Below are 25,102 nucleotides of genomic sequence, written 5' to 3' on the forward strand. Positions count from 1 at the left end.
AAGTCTACAGCAGTCCAAAAGAAAAGATGCGACAATAGTACACCCGAAGGTGACCCTACGCTAGTGAGTATCTGTCAGAAAAGCCGGGAGAACCCTCTGGGAAACCACTGAAACTGCTAAGCAACTAGAACCTGGAGGGGCGCAAAACAAAAGCGTGAGTGGGCAAAAACAAATCTTTTCTAAAACCATTTAGTAAAACGCAATCTAACCCCTCGCCGTAAAACTTGTATACTTCCCAGAAAATAACATATATACGTAGGTATAGATATGCCAGTCATGCTCAAAAATATGCCAATCATGCTCGAGAATATGCCATGTCGAAATCTCATAATACAATGCAAGTGCTCAGGTATAAATCATAACAATAGCATGTAATATGGCAGCCGGAGTCACCTAACGTGACCTGTACGGCTGCATATAGAGCTCAAATCTCAAACTCAATAACTGAACCTGCCCACGAGTCGGAACCACCTAAAGTGGTCTGTACGACAGGCCTGGGTGTAACATATATATACGCTCTAGTGCTACGATCACGTGAAGGCTGTGCGAATAATCGCGGGTCACCTATGAGTCGGAACCACCTAATGTGGTCTGTACGACAGGACTGTGCACCTAACTTGGATCCAAGCTAAGCGTGTGGTGCGGGAGGTGAACATCACGTGAAGGACTGTGCCCTACTCTGGGCGGGAGCACTAACACCGGGGGTACAGGTTATGAGCTCTCTAAGCATCTCAAACTACTACTGAATATAAACATGCATACCACTTACCTGGCACTTACCTGTGCGTCCACGGCACCCAATACGCATATATAAATGTATGCCACTACTAATGCATGTGATGATGCATAAACAATAATAATATGGTGCATGGCATAACATAAATAACCCTTTTTAATCAATTTCTGGGAATATAAATGTATATAGGTATATACGGAAAACCAAAAGCCCACTCACTGGTAAGTGGAAGGGTCGTAGCCCCCCTGCCTCGAGTGACCACGCTCGTCCTCGGGGTACGTGTCATCTACGCGAAATAACTACAAAAACGTTAATTTAAAAGCACATAACCAACTTTTCGTAATAACATCCCGTCCCAAAATTCATGTTAACGTACGTGTGAAATTACAACTTTGCCCCTAGTTCGTTTCGTTTACGTTTAGTGGTGTTTTGTGTGGTGTTGGCATGTGTTGGGCCACACACACACACACACAGGCTGTCACTTTCCCTCTCCCTCTGTCTTTTCCCTGTCTCTCTCTCTCCCGTGCTCCCATTTCTTCCTCTTCCTTCTGAAAACGTACGGACAACACACAACTCACCCAAACCTTAGCAGATCGAGGGAACCAACTACACCTTTGAACTCGTGAGGCTGAGAGGAACACGATCATACCATTTTCAGGTGAGAAATCCTTCGTTTTCACGTCGATTCGAGGTGGTCCGATTTATGTATTGTTCATGCAAACATTAATTTCGCTTGTTTTTGGGATTTTGAAGTTCATAGTTAGTTAGTGGTGGAGCGGGCCCGGGAAGTGGTCCCGCCCGGGCCGGGATGTGACATTTGGTATCAGAGCCTAACCTTGGTCGCGTGTGTGCCGACGAGGACGTCGGGCCCCTAAGGGGGGTGGATTGTGACATCCCACATCGCCCAGGGGAGTGATCCTTATATGTTTATTCTCATCCTTATCTAACACGAGGCCTTTTGGGAGCTCACTGGCTTCGGGTTCCATAGGAACTCCGAAGTTGAGCGAGTAGCGCGCAAGAGCATTCCCAGGATGGGTGACCCATCGGGAAGTTCTCGTGTGAGTTCCCAGAAACAAAACCGTGAGGGCGTGGTCGGGGCCCAAAGCAGACAATATCTTGCTACGGTGGTGGAGCGGGCCCGGGAAGTGGTGCCGCCCAGGCCGGGATGTGACATATAGGATCAAGGAGTGTAGCTTTAAAAAATCATCAAAATCGGAGTTAAAACTATCGTTAAATCGTGCTTTTTCGTTTATAACCGTCGAAAAGTTTTGTCCCGTTACTTGATATCTGAATATTTGTTTTTTGCAATTTTTGGCATACGACATAAGATTTTGTAGTATCCACTTGTCTAAAAGTTTTAAATTGACAATCGAATTAATTCATTGTATTCATATAGGGTTAGAAAGTGTAGATGTAAAAAATCATCAAAATCGGAGTTAAAATAACCGTTAAATAGTGATTTTGCATTTATTGTCGTCGAAAAGGTTTGTCCTGTTACTTGGTCTCTGAATGTTTGTTTTTTACGATTTTTGGCGTATGCGATCTCGAAGCATAAACAAATAAGTTTGACGGTTGGATCGTTGAAACTAGTTTCGTACAATGAGTATCCCATTAAAGCGATAGATTCCCTAACACAGATTTTATTTATACTTTCAGCAAGTATAACATAAGATTTTCTGGTATCCACTTGTGTAAAAGTTTTAAATTGACGATCGAATTAATTCATTGTATTCATATAGGGTTAAAGAGTAGATGTAAAAAAATCATCAAAATCGGAGTTAAAATAACTTTTAAATCGTGATTTTTCATTTATTGCCATCGAAAAGGTTTATCCCGTTACTTCATCTCTAAATGTTTATTTTTTGCGATTTTTGGCGTATGCGATCTCAAAGCATATACAAATAAGTTTGACGGTTGGATCGTTAAAACTAGTTTCGTACAATGAGTATCTCGTTAAAGCGATAGATTCCCTAACACTTAGATTTTATAATACTTTCATCAAGTATAACATAAGATTTTGTGGTATCCACTTGTGTAAAACTTTTAAATTGACGATCGAATTAATTCATTGTATTAATATAGGGTTAAAGAGTGTAGATGTAAAAAATATCAAAATCAGAGTTAAAATAACCATTAAATCGTGATTTTTTATTTATTGCCATCGAAAAGGTTTATCCCATTACTTCATTTCTAAATATTTGTTTTTTGCGATTTTTGGCGTATGCGATCTCAAAGCATATACAAATAAGTTTGATGGTTGGATCGTTAAAACTAGTTTCGTACAATGAGTATCTCGTTAAAGCGATAGATTCCCTAACACTTAGATTTTATATATACTTTCATTAAGTATAACATAAGATTTTGTGGTATCCACTTATGTAAAAGTTTTAAATTGACGATCGAATTAATTCATTATATTGATATAGGGTTAAAGAGTGTAAATGTAAAAAATCATCAAAATCAGAGTTAAAATAACCGTTAAGTCGTGATTTTTCATTTATTGCCGTCAAAAAGGTTTGTCCCATTACTTCCTCTCTGAATGTTTATTTTTTTTCGATTTTGGCGTATGCGATCTCAAAGCATATACAAACAAATTTGACGGTTGGATAGTTGAAACTAGTTTCGTACAATGCGTTTCCCATCAAGTTCAATGGTATATATATTTACTAAGTAGATTTTAATTTATTTATTTTGTACTCATAAGCAAAAGGGCAAAAGGAAAAAAAAAAAAAAAAAAAAAACACACACACACACACGTAGGTGTGCCTACGTCGCGCAAAGCTGTTTTGCACGATGCAGGTGTACCTACGTCGTGCAAAGTGTTTTTTTTTTTTTTTCCTTTTGCTTTTCTTTTGAGGTTCTTGCATTGCCTTTTTCTTTTGTGGTATCCACTTGTGTAAAAATTTTAAATTTACGATCGAATTAATTCATTGTATTCATATTGGGTTAAACAGTGTAACTCTAAAAATCATCAAAATTGGAGTTAAAACTACCGTTAAATCGTGCTTTTTCGTTTATAACCGTCGAAAAGTTTTGTCCCGTTACTTGATCTCTGAATGTTTATTTTTTGCGATTTTTGGCGTACACGTTCTCAAAGCATATATAAACAAGTCTGACGGTTGGATTGTTGAAACTAGTTTCATACAATGAGTATCCCATTTAAGCGATAGATTCCCTAACACTAGGATTTTATTTATACTTTCATCAAGTAAAACATAAGATTTTGTGGTATCCTCTTGCGTAAAAGTTTTAAATTGACGATCGAATTAATTCATTGTATTCATATAGGGTTAATGAGTGTAAATGTAAAAAATCATCAAAATCGGAGTTAAAATAACCGTTAAATCGTGATTTTTCATTTATTGCCGTCAAAAAGGTTTGTCCCATTACTTGATCTCTGAATGCTCGTTTTTTTTCCGATTTTTGGCGTATGAGATCTTGAAGCATATACAAATAAGTTTGACGGTTGGATCGTTGAAACTAGTTTCGTACAATGAGTATCCCATTAAAGCGATAGATTCCTTAACACTTAAATTTTATTTATACTTTCATCAAGTATAACATAAGATTTTGTGGTATCCACTTGTGTAAAAGTTTTAAATTGACAATCGAATTAATTCATTGTATTCATATAGGGTTAAAGAGTGTTGATGTAAAAAATATCAAAATTGGAGTTAAAATAATTGTTAAATTGTGATTTTTCATTTATTGTCGTTGAAAAGGTTTGTCCCGTTACTTGCTCTCTGAATGTTTGTTTTTTGCAATTTTTGGCCTATGCGATCTTGAAGCATATACATATAAGTTTGATGGTTGGATCGTTGAAACCAGTTTCGTACAATGCATTTCCTATCAAGTTCAATGGTATATATATTTACTAAGTAGATTTTAATTTATTTATTCTGTACTTATAACACTTAAGAAATTGAATGATATATATGTGAAAAAAACTATTGTGGGTTTTTGCTAGAAAAATATATTATTGTGTGGTTTATGTAAAAAAATTTTGAATTTGAAAGGAGTAAAATCATATTTTCAGTAATTTTTATAATAATTAAAAAAAAATACCTTGCGCGACACCTTAACGTGATCGTCACGCAAAACCAATTTGCGCGACGTCAAATTGTATACGTACGCCGCACAAGTTATGATAATTTCGGCGCTGCATTAGTGAAAAATGTGCGCTTTTTTTCAATTTTCCAAGTTTGGACCTCTTTCCCGTAGACCTACGATGCACAGACACGGCACATCGGCCGCGTATCGCGTGTCAGATACGCAAATGGACACGATACGCCTCTGGTACGGTCGGATACGCGTTGGATACGTATCTGGATCAACAGATACGGCGTTTGACAGATGGATACGGGTATCCGACGGTTTAGATACAGGTATCCGACTGTCTAGATATGGATATCTGCACCATGACGCAATCTGGTGGAAGGACACCTCGCAAAGAAGATGACGCAATTTGATGGAGGAAGGCGTCGCACGGAGACGACCCGATCTAGTGGAGGAGGCTTCGCAAAGAAGATGACTGCTAGGTCAATATGCCGTTTGTTTGTTTATGTAGTAAAAAACGACACCACATTATTATTATTATTTTATTATTTTAGGGTTTAAATGAGACTAAAGCCCAAAACTACATAGCCCACCGAATTTACACCACTACCATCCTTTCTTTTTAAGAGTTTGAATAATATAAATTAAATTTTGAGTAATTATTTTTTTTTATTGTTATTTAAAATATATTTTTTAAATATATATGTATTATATAAATTACCGTATCCATGCCGTATCGTGTCTTAGTTTTTAGAAATTTGATGTATCCCCGTGTCGTATCGTGTCGTATCCTCGTGTCCGTGTCCGTGTCCATTCATCGTAGCCGTAGACATCTTGCTTCCCTCTTTCCATCTTTCCTGTATAGACCACTCTCTTCCCTCTTGCTCATCCCTCTTGCTCATCTCTCCTTCTCTTTTTCCCATAGACATCTCTCTCCTCTTCGCAAGCTTTCCTCTTCACAATCTCGAATCCAACCACGCGAATCAAGTCCTGCGAATCTCGAAGCCGACGCGAATCAAGTCCCAAAATGAAGGTGAGGGTTTCTTATTTTCGATGGGTTTTTGGTATTTAGGGTTTAGGCTCAAATTGCATGTTGGGTTTTTGTCAAATTGCTTTTTTTGTGGTGTGATTCGAGTTGATTGTCTGAAGTTTTTGCAATTTTGTTGATCTATATGTGTGTTTTGTGTATGATCTGTGCAAGTCTCCAACTCCAGCTCTCGTCATAAGCCGTCTCCAACTCCGTCTAACTCTCATCTGATTGTATAATCCGTGCAAGTTCTCTGGCAAATACAAACTCGCATCTCCAATTTGGCAGGTTTGCATTCCATTTGAGTACGTTTCTTATTAGCATTTTTGTTTGATAAAGTTAAAGTTCTCTGGCAAATACAAACTCGCATCTCCAATTTGGCAGGTTTGCTCCACAGTCTCCAGGTACTTCTGTATCTACAATGGAAACATCTGATTTGATATTACAGAAAGATAAAGTTAATGGGTTAATTAATTGGTATCTCTGCATCTAGATAATAGATATCAAAGTTTTAATTTCCATTTCTTATTCTGTTTTAACTTTTATAATAGTTTGGTTAGTTTAACCATATCAGTAATTTAAGTTCTGCTTTTTAAATAGATTAATGGGTTTCCTACTTTGCTTGATATCAAGGTTCTTAACTACATAACTAGATCACCGAAAATATGACTGGAATTTGAGTCTTCATCCCTCATATCGAAATGACTTAAATTTGAGTCTCAGTTTAAATTAGTGCATCATTTGTACTATTTAATTTTCCTATTCTTTTTAAGGAAAACTAATGAAAAGGGTTTGAAAATTTTGAGTTTTAATGATAAGGACAAAATAAAGGGTAAAATGAATACTACCAGGATTGATTTTTTAGTATAAAAATGTGATTTTTCGTTAAAATAAACAGTACCGTGAGTTTTTCGTTAAAATTTCCTTTTTTTTAAGCTGTTGTGTTCTTGAAAGCTTTAAGTGTACCCGTACCCCATTTTCCACTTTATGAGAATGGTTATCATATTGGTTTGGTTAAAATTTTCTCTCTGAATAGTTGCATATTTGCTGGGCCTTCCTATTCTGGGATACTCCCTAGATATTGGGAAAGAGCATGTCAACCTTGCTGATGAAAGGCTCGAGAATTTAGGTGTTCTTTCAATTTGGTTTATACTTGTGTAAATTTGGCAAACGGATCCTTCAACATATAACGAAACAGATTGAGTTAGGAAAATCGCAACTAGGTTTTGGAATTTGATAATTTAGGTGTTCTTTTTCTTTTTATTTGAATGAAAATCCCTTTATTGTTTCCACAGAAACATGAGCTAAGAATGTCGCAAGAAGGTAGTGGAATTTGAAGACTTAGGTGTTCTTGATAGTTTTTTTTTTTTAGGAAACTACCATCCTTTAAGCTTGTAGAAGCTGAAAGAAAAGGGATAGGAGTAGTCATATCTATGAAAAGTTTCACTCTTGGTTAAGCTTATGCTATAAGGATATCGTATTTTGTTAGGTCTGGCTTATATTAACAAGGCTGTGAACGAACTTGCATATGATATTTTGTGTGTTCTTTCGATTTCTGAGTTTAATTAATTGGTGCACTTTTCTGAGTTTAATATCATCAACATTGTGCTTCTTAATATATATCGTCAAATATGTAATATTGAAATATGATGCTATGAAATGCTTAAGTTATTGACAGTATAGTACATTAATGTAATCTCTTTTATCACACCCAGCAATTCATGAAGTGTAAGCTTGAGATATGTATCCTTACAGTTTTTACAAGAAAGTTAACTTTATCCTTTCTAGGAACATTCCTACCCTAGTGACATTTTCGCTGTATTTCTGATGGATTCCAGATTTCTAGTGGATTTAGCTTAGGGTTTTCGTTGGATTTTCCTGTTTAATATCTCACGCTACGTCAATTTCAGTATGAATAGGTGGTCTTAGTGTGGTGAAGAAAAATCATAGGATAGGGAGGGGAAACTTATTCTTCAAGGCGAAACTAAAGTTTTAACCTATTCCAGCTTCATTTTGATCTAGGTAGAGATATAGGAATAGATTAGTAATCTCGATGCTTTTAGATTTAGTAAAGAACTGTTTGTTAATAAATTATCTTGAATCAATTATTTTTGAAATATTTTTTATTCTGGTTATTACGAACATCTTCAAATTCCAGTTCAAGATACTCTAGGGTTAAAGATAGACTCATTTGAAGACTCAAATTTCTAGTTGAGTTGTTACCGGGGGACATATTCAAGGGTCCAAAGGGTGCAACTCAATGTATCAAACATAGTAGAGATGCTCGTCTAGGCCAGTGTTTGCCTTGATATTTAACATGTGGAAAAAATCATATGGTCAGAGGAGTTGCTAACAGTAGATTCTATGCATGTGCATATTTAGTGCAACCATACTATAGAAGATTCACCGAGTCAATTGATTACTTAGATGTTTTCTCTTCAATTAACTGCTACCTACCACATATTGTTTCCGTCAGATAACACCATTTGGAGTTGCTTCTCTTACCTTCCTACATGTTTACTAGTTAGTCTCTATGGTCATGTGTCTGGTTGAATGGTTTGTATGAAGTAAATTGCTTTTGTACGGTACTTTGATCATATCAATTAGTCTAATGAAATTTTGGTACTTTTGATTGATTACAATGTTTGGTAATCCCAGTGTTAGATTACCCATTCTTTTTTGTTTCACTTGATACACTTTTTTTTTTTGTTGGCTATGAAAATGGATAGGTAGTTCCTCTTGTTTTGAAATTAAGAATGTTGGTAACCTACTTACTTATTACTTTGGCTGCTAATTGATTAGTTTCAAATGCAAGAAAGGATTAGTTTCTAATGTTATAATTTTATGGTTCAAAAAGTGTATAGATGTCGTGGTTGATCACTTGTCGTCGGAGTGTGACCAATGAGCCTCCCTCATTATCAGCATCTACTGCTCCAGGTGTGAGTGCTCCATTGACTGGGGAGCCTACACCCCTTACTGAGGCTACTCCTATGGCATCCCAAGTGCCCGTCTCATCGAAGTTATCAGTGTCGGTTCAGCCACTTAGTGCACGACGGCCTCACTGGCGATGCCGCAAGCCGGAGCCTTTTGATCACACATCCTCGACATCCAGAGTTGAGGGTGAGGCCTCCCAACCATGTAGTTTTTTCGAATTCTCAATCACTACGTTGTATTTTTTTTTTTTCATTTTAAAATTATTATTTTTATGATGCTGAAAATTTGCTGGATTGTGAAAATGTGATGAGGGTTGTGAATTACTGTTAGTTTACTGTTTTAAGGTTTTGGGAAATGCTATACTATCAAGGAAGGTTATGTCGAATTTTCTGTATAAATTTAAGCTTAGGGTTTTCACCATTTAGTTATTTTTGGCCAGCTAAAAAAAACACCAGGGGGCCTAGTTGAATGTTGAAGCAGGCACAGAGCGTACGTCTGATCGGGTCCAGGATCAAGATTGAGTATGACCTGCAACATCGTGGAGCGGCTACCTCACAGCAGCATAGCAGTGTCGCTAGTAGCTATGTTGTTATTAAACAAAATTGTCCTATGCAGATGAGGGCCCAGGACGAGCAGATTAAGGCCCAAGGCGAGCAGATTAGGACCCAGGGCGAGAAGATGAAGGCCTATGTCGGGCACATGAGAGACCTTGTACGAGCCATACAGATGTCGACCTCTAAATCTCGCTACTAGTACCTGATCTTGCTACACCTTCGACTTTCGAGCCACTTTGCCCTGCCGATACCTAATAGCCTAATGTATCAAACCTAAAAGACTACTTGTAGTTTTTTCTTTTTTTGTTCGAGCATCTTGTATGTACATTTTCATATATTTTATAATTAAATACTTTTCCTTGGTTAATTAATTATTGTTTAGAATTTAATTACAATATTTATTACAAATTTAAAAAATAACATTTTTGACCAAAACAAAACAAAGGGGTTCGCGCGACTAAGATTCTACCTATGTCGTGCAAAGTGGCTTTGCGTGACCCAGCCACATGCGTCGCGCAAAGCGCGACGCATGTTTCTTCTTTGTCGCGCAAACCCTTCTGTCATTACCTTGCTGCGACGGTTATCGTGCGACGAAGGTGCGTTGGTCTAAGTTTTGTGCGATGTTTTTTGACTTTGCGCGACAAAGGACCTGCGTCGCGCAAAGTGTTTTTTGTACTAGTGGTTCTTTCGATTCCTCTCTTTCTTCTTCAGCTTTTTCATTTTTTGGTTCTTGAAAGTTCATCTCTGTGATACAGTTATCAATTTTGTGTCGCAGCTTTATAATAAATAGCCTTTATATTACAGCCTTCTAGATATCTACAATATATATATATATATATATATATATATATATATATATATATATATATTTGGGAAAAATCTATTCTAATCCTTGTCTAAGATTACTTTTTGAATAAAACCTTGTCTATGATTAAAAACTAATTCTGATCCTTGGCATTTAATTGTAATTTTTTAATATAAAATAGTTTGTAATAATTATTGATTTTTTGTTTATAAGTTATAATTGATTCCCATAAATAATGAAAATGTTATTTATCATTGATAGTTATTATTAAGTTCCCATAATAAGAAAAGTCATATAATATCATATATTTTTCATTTTGCATGAATTTCTCTCTCTCTCTCTCTCTCTCTCTCTCTCTCTCTCTCTATATATATATATATATATGTATGCATGTATGTATGTATGTATATGCATATTACGTACATATGTATGATTAGATATTATAGTTATGCACAGATACATTTGTATCAACACATGTATACCAATATATTCGTACTGAAAGTTATGTACAGATACATTTGTATCAAAACTTACGAACCGATACATCTGTACCTATGAGTAAAATAATGTACTGAAAGTTATGTATAAATTGTTATTTTTTTGTTGTTGAATTTTTTTAATAATAAGAATTTGAATTTTGAATAAGTTTTTATCTATTAATATGATTGGAGCACAAAAGAAAAACATTAATTATGGATTGGTAAAGAATTTCAAATGGTAAGTTTACAAATAATAAATGTTCTATAACTGCTTAAATATGGTAAGTTTTAAAAATAGGGACTTATATTAGATTTTGAAAACTACTCAGGTTAAAATCTAAAAACAATCTTGTTGAAACCCTAAAATCTAAAAGTTGTTATAAACTTTTTATTTAACACATCTTCTACACAACCTTACAAACACATCTCTCTATATTTTCTCTGTGCCGCTGGCACCCTGTCAATTAAATATAGGCCAAAACAAAAGCCCCCCCCCCCCCCTCTTTTTTCTTTTCTTTTCCTTTTTGTTGTTTTCCTCTTTTGTATTGCTAAAATATTTGTTTCCCATCTGATTTTCTCTTCAAATTGTTGTAAACATTCAATACTAGTTTTATTTTATTATTTGAGATAATGGTCCTTTACATTTTGCACTTCATCTTTCTAGTTTGAAGACCAACAACAACAAAACAATAACAGCAACAATAACAATCATTAGCAAATATCTTACGGATGCATGGCGATTAACTTTTTCTTAGCAGCACTTGATTCACTAAATTGTCTAAGTTTTTGGATGAAGAGCCATATGGACTGGTAGCTTCTTCTGCAAGTTTCTTCCACTCCATGGCCCTATTTTTCATCTTCTTACCCTTTTCCCCATCCATTAACTCTCTAACTAGCTTCTCTACTTCATCCCTCTTCACATCATTACCGATTTCCATGCCAACGTCCCATTCCTTGCAAGTATAGCGGCAGTCCATTTGCTGGTCAGCAAAGAATGGCCAACAGAACATAGGCACTCCGGAGGTCAGGCTCTCAACGGTTGAATTCCAACCGCTGTGCGTTAAAAATCCTCCAACTGATGGATGGTTAAGGACTTGCTCTTGTGGGCACCAACTTGCTACTAAACTTCTTTCTTTTGTTTCAGCCACAAACTCAGGTGGCAAAATCGCTGATTCGCCAATTACCAGATCGGGTCTAATTACCCAGAAGAAGGGCAGCTTGCTGTTTGCCAGTCCCCATCCAAACTCGACTAGATGTGCAGGTGTCATGACCGTTATACTGCCAAAATTCACGTACACAACTGAATTTTGAGCCTTGGTGTTTAGCCACTCGAGGCATACAGTTTCTTCTTTCCATAGGCTGTATCCAATATTCAAGGGGTGTTCTGGTATTTGATTGAGATGTAATTGAAGAGGGCCAATGGTATAAACAAGTGGAAGCATAGATGAGAGAGCATCCAAAACATCTCTCTCCAAGGCATCAAAAGTATGAACAACAACTGCTGAAGCTTCATGGGATCTGTCTGTTGATTCCATCACGAAGTTAAATATAATGTCATCGGAATTTGTGGTTCGAAAGAAGGCTGGCAGATCCTTCAAACAAATGTTCTTCATTCCCGGAATCCAATCTATGACCTTGTCCAAATAGCCGTTTGTCAAATAGCTCTCATCTACGAAGAAAGTTTTCATTTGCATTTAGAAACAAGAAATTAAGAGCGAACCAAAGGTTAATTAAAGCTTTACTAGTTATAAATAAATAAATGTGTGTGTGTGTGTGTGTGTGTGTGTGTGTGTGTGTGAGGACTGACCCGTGACAACATTTTTTTGAACACTTTTTTACAGACATTTTTGTGGGACCCAATTTATAATGTATATCAATAATCCGAACTGTCTATCTTTTAAATTTTCTCTCAAAAGTCATTTCTACCATCAATCACCCAAATTTAAAATCATATGATCGTTGGATTAAAGATTTAGGGTTTTTTTGTAGAACCATATTCATCTATTTTTTTTTCACTACATATGAATGTTTTAATAATTTTGAATTTGTTTAATTTTTTTACAAAAATGACATATGAATGATGTTCTAAAAAATATAAGGTTCAGATGGTTAAAATACACTATTAAGTAGATCTCGCAAAAACGTATGTCAAAAATTGTTTGAAAAAAATGGGGCCACGGATATATTTATGCGTGTGTGTGTATGTGTATTATTTCACCTTTGAGTGGTGCCAGGCCTTTTTCGACCAAAGCACGAAATTGTATAATTCCCATGAAACTGCATGCAGCAATAGTGTAGAACAGTACTATAGGGGTTCCAATCTCCTCAGCAGCTGTGATTGTGAAGGTGCTCATGAAACCATCCGAAACTATGCAAGTCACTGGAGGATTGTTGGAAGTTGTTATGGCATCATTGTTGAGTTTATTGAGGAGGTCACAAAACGGAGCCAAGAAATTTCGTTTTCTTATGGCGTCAACAAGAACAGTGACCTCTCGGGTGTTATCTTCATCTGAATCTGGAAGGCCATCTGGGATGGCTACGAACCGAAAATCAGGTAAGCCATCAAGGGAATTGGGGCCTAAGGATTTAAGAAAGCGCTTGTGGTTGAACTCCGAGTTGACAAAGGTAATATGAAAACCTCTATAGTGGAGAAGCTTTGCAAATTTAAGCATTGCCTTGACATGGCTTTGAGTTGGAATCGGAATGAAAACAGCATGGGGCTTAGCAGCTACTGCCTTGGAATCCATTTTAGGTTTTGTGTTTGCATTGCAGCGGTTGCAGATTGCAGACTATTTATAGAGCTACTGAGCTGCTTTTGTACATGTGTTAATTTGTCTTTCTTTTTGTTTTCTTCGCACAGTCTAGGAGGCTAAATTATCTAGTTTGAATTATTTTAGGGTTGAGAGAGAGAGAGAGAGAGAGAGAGAGAGAGAGAGAGAGAGAGAGAGAGAGAGAGAGAGAGAGAGAGAGAGAGAGAGAGAGAGAGAGAGAGAGAGAGAGAGAGAGAGAGAGAGAGTAATGTTATTCGTATCATGTTTTTATACTACATTTCTATACCATTTTACGTGGCATCTGATATGTACAGCCACATAATTTGAAAAAGTTGCAAAACCCAAGAAAAAGAATGAGAAAGACTTCTCGTATACCACAATCATCATTTAATTAATTAGTTTTTTCTTAATTATTAGTTTATTAATTAATGAACTAAAGGTGGCTGTCCACATCAAATGCCACTTAAGGTGGTATAAAAATGTGGTACAAAAACATGGTATAAATAACATTACTCGAAAGGATAAGGTTAAAAAAGGAAGCGTAGTTGTTAGGCATATTGAACCCAGAGGAGGCTTTGGGAAAGCGAAATGTGCAGTCACACAGGGATCAAATTTGTAGGGACCCCAAAATTTTTGTTATCTAATATTAAGTAATAATGTTCTATATTTAAAAAACTGATTTTATTAGCACTTTAAAGCTTCATTGTGCACTCCTATAAGAGTAGTTTTGTTCCTTTCTAAATATAAAAATTTGAAGTACATTGAGATATTTTGAGTGTCAATTATAACACTCTAAAAATGATATTTTATTTTATTTTATTATATAATAATGTGTTATATTCAAGTGAAATTTTAAATTTAGAGTTTTGAAGTTTCTTTTTTATGTTTGATTGTTTAAGAGTTGTTTTTTATTATTTAGTGAAAGTTATGTTTGTAGCTATTTTTCCTTATAATTAATGATATTTATAAACTTGTAATCAGTGAAGGCTAAAATTTGTTTTGATTTAATTGATTGTTATTTTAACATCAATACATCGTTTTAATTTTTAAAAATATCTTAAAAAACGGTCCTTTTATATATTTCGCACAAACCGCTGAAATTTCAGAGGTGGCCTGATAGCTAGGAGACGAAGAAGCAAAGTTCAATTGGGATCCACTCATGGCCCTTTTCCTCCCTGTATGTTCTTTCTTTCTTGTCAATTTGAATCTGATTAATCATTACAATTAAAATAAGGAAATGTTTTGTTTTGTTTACATTGTCGTTTTTGTTTTCATAAAAAGTTGTTACAATAATTGAACCCTGGTAGTTTATTAATTAGATATAGGTAAAATGGCATTCGTTAATCATGCAGCCATCACAGAAATGATGCACAACCGCACTACCAACATGCAGCCAATGAGTTAAAGGTCCAAAATTTAATTAGAACAATAATGTTGTTATTTTAATCCCAAGATGCAACTGCCCTAGCTAGATTTATTGAGACAATGTGCAAGTTCTCTTTCTTTTTTGTTTTATTTTTTTTCAGTCTGCTTGTATATCTCATATATGTATTACTTATTTGTAGTTGTTAAAATCAATAATAAGAATGATAAACTTTGTAACCCATGTAGATTCATTGTCAATATTGTTCCAACTTAACTATAAATTTATAAATTTGAAGGAGCAACCTCTAAATTGCCACGAGCACTATGTTCACCAAGAGTGAGGAAAATAAAAGAATCAAAGAAATAGGAGATTTGAGATATGTCAAGAGAGTTGCTATTTCAATTGAGAGCATAATTAGACATTCCTTTGTTATACACTTTTGAGTATTATTTCTCTTTCTTGTTATTTCTATTGTTCAACATATGATGGGCTATTCAAAGTTCCAACGCATCCAATTTCGCATGAGGGGTTTAAAAATAGACTGGTCCAGGTTAATTAGCCAGGTCTTCCACTTAGGTCATCTTTAACCGAAGAGTCCAGATAGTCAGAGGCCCAAAAATAGTCCTAAAACTGTCTTCAACCGAAGACCAGGCCAAATGGCTCATAGGCCCCACTGTACAAAAAAGGGCCAAAGGCCAACCGAGCGGCCCCGGGCCAGGTTGGAATTCAAATGCAACGGTCAGCTAGCCGTTATTTTTGAATTTTTTAAACCTTTTTTTTTTATACAAAATTTGTTTAAAAAAAAAATTTAGAAACTCTTTTTTTTTCCCCCCCTATACCTTCCTAAACCATTAAACATTACATAACATTAAGTAACATGAAACAACATTAAACAATATTAAACAACATTAAATAACATTAAGTTGTAGTTTTAAATAATAAATAATGTTTGACCCTATAACCCTTAGTTGAAGATGATAAGAAATATGGCCCTACACTGTTCATTAAAATATTAATTTCTTGGATGGGCAGATGGCTAAAATGAGTCATCTGGCCAACCTTGGGTTGGAGATGGCCTTAGGTCATCTCTAATGAAGAGGGCTAATCGAGGGCTAGGCTATAACTTTGTGGAACCCATCATATTATTATTTGGCCAAAGTGTCATCAAGCTAGTCAGTGGAACCCTCCTCTTAGCCTTTTTTTGGGGCCCAAATCCTAATATTCAATAATTAATTTAAATTTAACGGCTAGATTTCAAAACATACAACAATAGTTTTATATTAACCAATAAATTCAAAGTATAAAATTAAAACTAAAAAATTATTAAGGGGGTTATATTTAGCTCATTCGGTTGGAGATGGTATATGAATATAACCTGATACTGTTCATTTAATAATAATTTCTTGTAAGGTTATAATTCTAGACGGGACTATACTTAACTCTTTCGGTTGAAAATGGTCTTAGTTTTCCCAGTACACACGTCAAAGGGTGCAACTCCAATCTCTCCAAAAAACAATCATGTTTCTTTGGATCCAGGGGCGCTTGCTGATCGTGGTGAAGAAGCTTAGCAGAATTATAAATACGCATCGAGGGCACCTAAAATAGGAGATTACAGAGAGTTTCAGGAAAAGAAGCTTAGCAGTCAAACAAATTAAGGGAAGGGAGAGCCGAGAAACCAAAGTAAGATTTGATTTTCTCTAATTTTTGTTAACGCTCTTTGTGTTTTTCTTATTTTCAATGTTATGCATTTAAATATTAATGAATAATACTTTTTCTCTATCACCACGACAATATCCTTTCAACGTGATTCAAGTGTGTGTGTGTGAGAGTGACAAAAGAAAATAAATTTTAATCGACATCATCACTTGTGGCTTCTTATGTCATGTTGCTTTTTCTTCGAGTTGATACATAATATAACCAGTAGAAGGATCTTCGCCGGATCCTCTTTGTGAGAATTCTAAGGATTCTCCAATCACATTCGTTCATCATATATCATGCAGTTAAAAATCATTGTAATTTTTTTATTTAAAATTGAATATAAACAGCATATGATAAAAACTGACTATACAATATATAATGAACGGATGTGATACATGTTTAATTAGCGCTTGTATGCCTAATAATGCGTGTAACACTGTTTGAGTTTTTCTTCTTTTCTATTTTATGCATCTAAATATTAATGAAAATTATGCTTTAGTTGATTTGTCTTTTATGCATGGCTTACGGTTGGTTTGTCATTATTGAAATTATTTTAAAAGCAAATATTTAATAAAAGTTGGGGTTAAAATTCTGTCTAATAAATGAAAAAAAAACGTTTTTTGTTAAAATTATGGTCCAAAACAGGAGAAAACAGAAGCAGTTCTACTTCTGTTTTTGAAAACACCATTTTTTTCATAGCACATCAATCCCAAACTAACCCTTAGGGAGATTATGAAAGAAAATAGGCAAGGTTTTGAAGAAATTGTTTTACGCATGACTTATTAGAGCATTTCTAAAGGAGATATCAAAATGTCTACATAAGTTATAACAGTAAAAAAACAACCACACTAATGTTCTCCAACCTAAATGTCAATTCCTATGTGGCGATGACATAAATCGACAACAAGAGGGTTGCTATCAAATTTGACAGCAGCTTCAAATATTTTTTAATTAATTATTAATATTTTTAATTAAATTTTACTATTTAATGATTATCTCTACTAATTAATAAAACACTCATTGTTAGGGATGGAAAAAATTCCCGAAAATCCCGAACCGAACCGAAAAAATCCTGATCCCAAACCAAAAATTTCCCAAACCGAAATTCCCGAAATTTTCGGGATGCTATCCCGAACCAATCCCAAAATTTCGGTGGGATTCAGGATTGGCTTCTCGATATTTCAGGAATCCCATACCAAACCGAAAATATATAATATTAATTATTATATATATATTTATACATATATATTATTCTTTTATAATTGATGCTAGTAGTTTCTAATTCATGCTCAGCAACCTAAAATGCCTTACACCTTGCATATTTTTCATGTTCTGTTTGATATTCATGTGGATTTTATTATTGCTGCTGCCATGGCTGATGATTTCAGAAGGCTTGATTCTTTTGTCTCTCAACAGATTGCAAAAAGAGTTTAATTAATTTGAATTTTGACTATGATAAAAAGAGTCAAGCATGCCAGTGTTCAATTAAATTGTAGTGTGAATGAAATGAAATTCCTAGTTCATGAATGTGTTCTTGAATTATATATTTGAAGAAAAATTCATAATTTCATATTTCAATTTGGGATTCCCAATTTGTCCCAAAATCCCGAAAATATTTTGGGATTCCCAAAATTTGGGATTCCCGAAAATTTGGTTTGGGATTGGTCTTCAAATTCCCATCCCGAAAAATTTCGGTTGGGATTCGGGATACTAGTTTTGGTATGGTATCCCATACCGAACCACCCCTACTCATTGTCAACTAAAACCCTATGAAATTATCAATTTAACCCTCTAATTAAAACAGAACATGAATAAGAAATATAGGACGGAAATATAATTTCACACAACCAAATTTTGCTGTTTTTTTTTTTCAAAGCCTCACCTACATGTAATACTAACATATTTCTAATTAAAAAATAAAAAATAATAAAAGTTTTTCCACTCCCACATTCTCTATCACTCTCTTGCTCTATACTTCTATTTTCAAAAAGAAAAATAAAAAAAATTTCACACATTTTATGTGTGCCCATATCCTAGTTATAATTAATGTTGTTGTTTGACCGCTGCATTTGTTTATATCCTTCGTCTTTGTGATTTCAATCAAGCTAAGATGATGGGTTCCCTTTTGTTCATTAAAAAGGTGATCGGTCCCAATTTAATAATTATTAAATGTCTTTTATTAATCATTTATTTTATAATATAATAAAATAACAGTTTAATTTGATATATCGGGTAAAGATTAAAACTTAAAAAAATGTCAAAATATCATATAGGCTATCAAATTTAAATTATATATTCAAAATTTGAAATCTCATTTAGAAATACTCTAAAGCCTAGGCTACCCTTTTTATCATAAATTTCAACAGAGAGCAATTTTGCTCACCACTATTAATTTTGGTGGATGGTCACCACACCTTTGTAAGACTGTTACATATCAATTAACATAACCAGGTTTAACAATGGAAAATTAAGAAATCTCTTAACACTTAACGAGGACAGAGAAGTTATTTAATGTTACAGTCTAATGATATTTTTCTTTACTAGTAATAAGTGAGAGGTCTTAAAGTTTGATTCGCATCAAAGACAAATTTAAACCATATTATTATTAGCTTATTGTGAGGCTCATCTCATTCTCTAATTATATCGTTTGTTAAAAAAAAAAAAAAAAGCGAATAGAGAAAATAATTTAATATTAACAAAAATAGATTTTATGAGTTTTTATGCGTCCCTTCTTCTTCCCCAAAATCAACCCTTGTCTCTTTCGCTGGAGACTGCAAATGATGGAAATCCTATCAGTAAAGAAGACGCATAGGCATCGCCTCTCTATCCAGTCAGTCTTCCCTGGCCTCCCCAACAAACTCTTGACACGAAATAAACCTCCCGCCATAGAGAAGAAAGAGATCTAAAGTCTGGTCCCCTCGAGCACCCTTCTTTTGAACCGGAACTGGTCAAGGGAGATGCCTCTTCTTCCTTCGTCGTCGTCCACACCCACGCCCCTTCTCATATGTCAGATTATCTCTACCCAAAACAAATCGTTCGATACTTGAGCAAACCCATTTTCTCGTACTCATACTCTGTTTTAGATCAATTTTCTATTGGCATGGTCTCTCAACAACACAACAGCGCAAGAGTTGTTTGTGATATGGTCTTTCTTATTTTTCTAATATTCATTCATAGTTGTTCAATTCTTAGAGAGAGATAGAGAATGGTGGGACGAGGGAAGAAGAAAGAGAGGCTGAAGAGAAGGGGTTGGCCAGCGGCAAGGAAAGTGAGGTGGCTACCGTCGGCGAGGTGTTCTGATGGGTTGGGCAACTGTTGGTATTTTTTTTTTATGATTAATTTTAGTTTTATAATTATTATTTAAAATTAATAAAGTGCCTTTAATTGTGATTAAATGAAAAGACACATAACAAACTGCAAGAAAGATGGTGAGCACCCACCAAAATTAATGGCAACGAGCAAAACGCGGAGAAATTTTTAGGAGTGCCGGGTACACCAAAAAATTTTGGTGTACCCTCACTCATTAGAATTTGATTTTATTTATTTATTGAAAAATAAGTGAGGGTAGGGTCCACCATTATGAGTGAGGATACACCAAAATTTTTTGGTGTACCTGGCACTCCTAAAAATTTCTCCAAAACGTGCTCCAGTTTCAAACAGTAATTCATTGATTAGTAGATTTGCAAATACAAAATCAATTGAGCAAGATAGAAAGACAGCATCTGATCACTAGTTCCCGACTTTTCCCCTTATTTGATAAAGAGAACTGCTTTACAATAATGTAAGAATTAAAAAGTGGGAGGTGAATTATCTACCCTTCTATTTTTATATTCTTTTCATGTCTTTTTGTTTGTATGGTCACGATTAAGTCACGTTAATATTTTATATTCTTATTACTTTTTGTTTTATTATTTTTATAAAAAATTAATATAAAATGTTTACGTGACTTAACCGTGATCACACATCACAAAAAGATATGAGAAGAGTATAGAAATAGGAGGACAGACAATTCACCTCTTAAAAGGTGGGCAGCAAATGAATGAATTCAATAGTTTTTTTTGTATAAAATTATTGACTTCAGATATACAGTAATATGAAGAAAACAAAATTGTTTCAAGCACCTGCAGAACCAGATAGGAAACGAGAAATTTTTTCCTGTTTCGGGAACTCCACCTCATACATGACAGGTGGAGTACCAAACCACCAGCCATCTGAAATGTGACTTTTTGCTTTTTTGCTTTTTTGCATTGAAATTCGTTTTTTTATGTTGAAAATTAATTAATTCTTTATTATTTTTATCAAAACTCATTCTAAAGTTTTGAAACTTCATCTTCTTCGTCTGCAACCCTCCATTCTTCTAAATTTTAGTCATCAATTGAAAATGTCCACCACCTTCTTCACCGTCAATTCCCATTCCCGTCGGTTGGGCGCTCTCAAAATCCCCCAATATCGCCATCAAATCAACGGCGAGATCTTATCGTCTATCAAATTCCCCACCCTCCTCACCAGCCTAAAATCGACGGCATCGCATCGTCTTGACGTTCATCGCCTGTCTTCTGTCAAGTCCTCGGTCGAGTTGTCCACCATGCGCAACGCCAACAAGGGCTTGAACCCAACAAAGCATGTTTAGGAGTTGGATGAATCTGTGAATCTATAAAGGAAGAAGATGAAAGGGGTGAATCTGCGAATCTACCAAGGAAGAAGATGAACAGATTAAGAAATTGATGGAGTTCAAACTTTTCTTGTTCTTTTTCCAACCGTTGAAATGTTTTATTAGGACTAGTATTTTTTTTCCCCTCCTCTTTCCATTCTCCTCCATCTTCTCTTCTCACGTTTTTTTTATTTTATCTTTTTCTTACTATAAATAATTAATATAAGATATTAAATAATTTAATCGTGATTTTTTCGTCACATGTCAGATGTTTGTTGGGTGGTACTCCAGCTGTCTGATGTACCGGGGATCTTGAAAATTTTCTCGTAGGGAACATGCTTTGCAATAATTTGGTTTGTCATTTACCTTCAAAACCAAACCCAACTGAAGATGCTTTACTGTATCACTTTTGTTTTATATTGCTGAAATATTGCTTTACCATTTTAAAATTTCATTGGTTACATGCACTTGTTCTTCTATTCCTGTTAATAGTGCTGGAGTTTTTATCCAAATTTCGATAAAAAATCGATGTTGTCTTGTATCTTTGGCAGGAGAAAATCTTATGTGCCACAACAATATCTATACCTTTGTGTCTTTATCCCAGTGACAAGGTAGAATCTCTCAGCTCACATATCAAATAATGCAATGTTAATATGTTCAACCCGAAATTAGTATTTACACAAAATTGAAGATAGTAGCAGGCTAAATATGTTTGCTAATTCATTGAACCAATAACTTCTAGTAACGCATTGCACGTTTCTTGGTTGTCCATATGGAGAATATCTAGACTTTTCTTACAATTGAAATTGATTCACTAATTTTTCTAGTTTGCAGATGAAGAACCGGGTGGACCAGTGGCTTCCTCTGCCAAATTCTCCCACTCCATGGCCTCATTCTTCATTTTCTTACCCTTCGCAGCACTTCCAACTCATACCTTGTGCGGGTTCCACAAGCAGTTTACAGTCTCAAGCAAATCGCCAAACTCTAGCTGAGGATTATTTTAGTTGTCGAGCAGTCCAGCTTTCCTCAACTGCACTACTTTCCAGTGTGAGAGGGTAAATTAATTCCTTGACACCTACCTGGGTAAGCTCTCCAATGCGAGAAGGTAAACTAATTCCCCAACATCTATCTGGGTAAGCTCTCCAGTGCGAGAGGATAAACTAATTCACCATCACCCATCTGGGTAAGCTCTCTAATGCAGATGGGTAAACTAATTCCCAAGCACCCATCTGGGTAAGCTTTCCAGTGCGAGGCTATAAACTAATTCCCCGACACCTATTTGGTAAACTATCCAGTGGGAAAGGGTAAACTAATTCCACGACACCTATCTAGGTAAGCTCTCAAATGCGAGAGGATAAACTAAATCCTCATCACCCATTTGGGTAAGCTCTCCAGTGTGAGAGGATAAACTAATTCCCCAACACCTATCCGGGTAAGCTCTCCAGCACAAGAGGGTAAACTAATTCTCCGACACCCATCTTGGTCTACTCTTCAACGGAAGGGGACAAACTGCCCACGAATTTTCACACAACTACTCATTTTGATGTGATTAGTTACCGATTTTCATATTTCACATATCTTTATCATGTTGTGATGTAGGCCACACAGCTCAAAGGATTGAATACTTAACAACCAACTAAGCATCAAATGGTCACGGGGCAGCAGCTCACGACAAACTCAACAACTCGATGCCCCAAGAAGCCAAAACTCAAGACCATATTCATGGGATCGTCTGTTTTTTCAAAGCAGTGTGCCCAACTGACGGTTCTATGGCTAAAAGTTTTGTAAGACGCTTCAAGCAAGCAAAGTTTCAAGAAAATGAAGATGGAGTAAAGTGAAGAAAGCAATTCATTAAATTTCTGGCAAATTGATAAACTTGTATGAAGGTCGCTAAAATCCGACATAAGCTAAACAAAGCAGACTACTTATTTGGCAGCTTGGATAACCTTAGGCTCTCCAACAGCCATCCTGCCTTCAGCAACCACTTTGCACTTAGCAGTTTACTCATTCGACACTTGTCATGCCCCGATCCCGAGATACGCGGGGAATCAACACTCAGCAATGTTAGTGAATCTATCGTTTTGATGGGATACGCATCCTACGAAACTAATTTCAACGATCCAAACCGTCAAATTTGTTTGTATATGCTTCGAGATCGCATACGCCAAAAATCGCAAAAAACAAACATTCAGAAATCAAGTAACGTGACAAAACTTTTCGACGGTTATAAACAAAAAATCATGATTTAACGGTTATTTTAACTCCGATTTTGATGATTTTTTTACAGCTACACTCCTTGACCCTATATGAATACAATGAATGAACTTGATCTTCAATTTAAAATATTTACACCAGTGGATACCACAAAATCCTATTGTAGACATCGAAATTTCAGTAAAAAAAAAAACAAATGTTCACCAATGCATTAAAAGTTTTGACGTGTCAAGGCATACATGGCATACGCCACGTGTTGTACAAATTGTACACATGGCGTGTGACTCAACAAAATAGGAAGAAATACCCTTGAAGGATTAAACAAGTTTTTCTTCTCATTTTGGGCAATGACAAGGCAAGTACATTTCAATCCATTGAGGATCAAAACAAGTTTTTCTTCTCATGTTGGGCAATGACAAGGCAAGCACACTTCAATCCATTACGGATCAAAGCAAGTTTTTCTCATTTGGGCAGTGACAAAGCATACACATTTCAAGTTTAAAATGGTGTTAAGTGGGAAATTAGGCCATAAGTTAGACCACTTCAAGTTTAAAATGGTATTAAGTGGGAAATTAGGCCATAAGTTACACCTCTTCAATTTCAATATTGCATTAAGTGGGAAATTAGGCCATAAGTTAGACCACTTCAAGTTTAAAATGGTATTAAGTGGGAAATTAGGCCATAAGTTACACCACTTCAATTTCAATATTGCATTAAGTGGGAAAATTAGGCAATGGTGCTTGGAAAGGAAAAAAATATTTTGTGGTGGTGATTCATTCTCAAAGCCTATAAATAGGCTTCTCCATCAAGATATCAAGCATCAACCAATTCACAAATACATTTCTCTACTCCCAAATTGGAAGAGAATTCCCCAAATCCTTGAAGCTTTGAAACTCCAAAGCTTCCAACCATCCAAATTCCCAAGAAAAGCCAACACACACCAAAACCAATTCACAAATACATTTCTCTACACACCAAAACCTTGAAGCCTTAAAGTTCTAAAGCTCTCAAGAAAATCCTGAATGATCAAGAAAGCACTCTTCGTTCTTCGTTAAATCCTCTTTCAAGATCAAGCCCCAACGGCCCTTGAAGAACTTCCACCAACTCAAGATCAAGCCCCGACGGCCCTTGAAGAAAGTGTTCATTGTTCATCAACTGTTCATCCTAAGATCAAGCCCCAACGGCCCTTTGGATCAACAACCTCAACAAATCCACACATCCAATCGTTCTTCAAGATTAAGCCCAAAAGCCCTTGAAGATCCGCTCATCCATCAACCTTCAAGATCAAGCCCAAAAGCCCTTGAAGAAATCCACACAACCATTATTCAAGATCAAGCCCCGACGGCCCTTGAAGAAAGTGTTCATCCGTTCATCAACTGTTCATCCTTAGATCAAGCCCCGACGACCCTTTGGATCAACAACTCATCCACAAACCTACACCCTACGAAGATAGAATCAGAGGACCAAATTAGAGAGAGATCGTAACCCCAAAATCATAAACACAAAAATATTATTTTGTACACGTTATTCTGGTTTCTTGTTTCAAGGAATCTTTCGTGTTCACAAATTTGGCACGCCCGGTGGGACAATCTCTACCTCTCATCTCTGTCTCCGTTCAAGATATTCAAGCACAGTCCATGGCTTCAAACAAAGAACAAGTCATGACTATCGGCACTACCTCCATTGAAAAACAGCTGGTTCAATCTTCGTACAAAATTTGTGAACACGAAAGATTCCTTGAAACAAGAAACCAGAATAACGTGTACAAAATAATATTTTTGTGTTTATGATTTTGGGGTTACGATCTCTCT

The 25,102-nt window shown here is 35.6% G+C and overlaps 1 protein-coding gene and 2 long non-coding RNA genes across 5 annotated transcripts; 2 read left to right on the forward strand and 1 right to left on the reverse strand.

The window, feature by feature from the left end:
- The first annotated feature begins 5,644 nt into the window (after nucleotides 1–5,644).
- Nucleotides 5,645–9,674, forward strand: LOC137708150 (uncharacterized). Of its 3 annotated transcripts, none has more exons than XR_015958778.1 (4): nucleotides 5,645–5,825; nucleotides 5,994–6,107; nucleotides 8,677–8,939; nucleotides 9,193–9,674. It is a non-coding gene; the product is annotated as an uncharacterized LOC137708150 (long non-coding RNA). The 3 variants fall into 3 exon arrangements; XR_015958779.1 differs by lacking the exon at nucleotides 9,193–9,674 and adding an exon at nucleotides 6,204–6,223 and having other exon boundaries at nucleotides 8,677–9,082; XR_015958777.1 differs by lacking the exon at nucleotides 9,193–9,674 and having other exon boundaries at nucleotides 5,646–5,825; nucleotides 8,677–9,082.
- A 1,504-nt stretch (nucleotides 9,675–11,178) lies between these two features.
- On the reverse strand, nucleotides 11,179–13,350 carry LOC137708149 (7-deoxyloganetin glucosyltransferase-like). The gene is made up of 2 exons (XM_068447153.2): nucleotides 12,810–13,350; nucleotides 11,179–12,260 (listed from the first exon to the last, which is right to left on the reverse strand). The coding sequence occupies exons 1-2, from the start codon at nucleotides 13,336–13,338 to the stop codon at nucleotides 11,332–11,334; spliced, it is 1,458 nt and encodes a 485-aa protein (XP_068303254.2). The 5' UTR covers nucleotides 13,339–13,350; the 3' UTR covers nucleotides 11,179–11,331.
- A 7,313-nt stretch (nucleotides 13,351–20,663) lies between these two features.
- On the forward strand, nucleotides 20,664–23,280 carry LOC148689403 (uncharacterized). Its single transcript, XR_015958256.1, has 2 exons — nucleotides 20,664–21,688; nucleotides 21,912–23,280. It is a non-coding gene; the product is annotated as an uncharacterized LOC148689403 (long non-coding RNA).
- The last annotated feature ends 1,822 nt before the right edge of the window (nucleotides 23,281–25,102 follow it).

This window comes from Pyrus communis, chromosome 17 (genome assembly GCF_041283825.1).
Source record: "Pyrus communis isolate YQ-2024b chromosome 17, ASM4128382v1, whole genome shotgun sequence".
Classification (NCBI taxonomy): Eukaryota; Viridiplantae; Streptophyta; class Magnoliopsida; order Rosales; family Rosaceae; genus Pyrus; species Pyrus communis.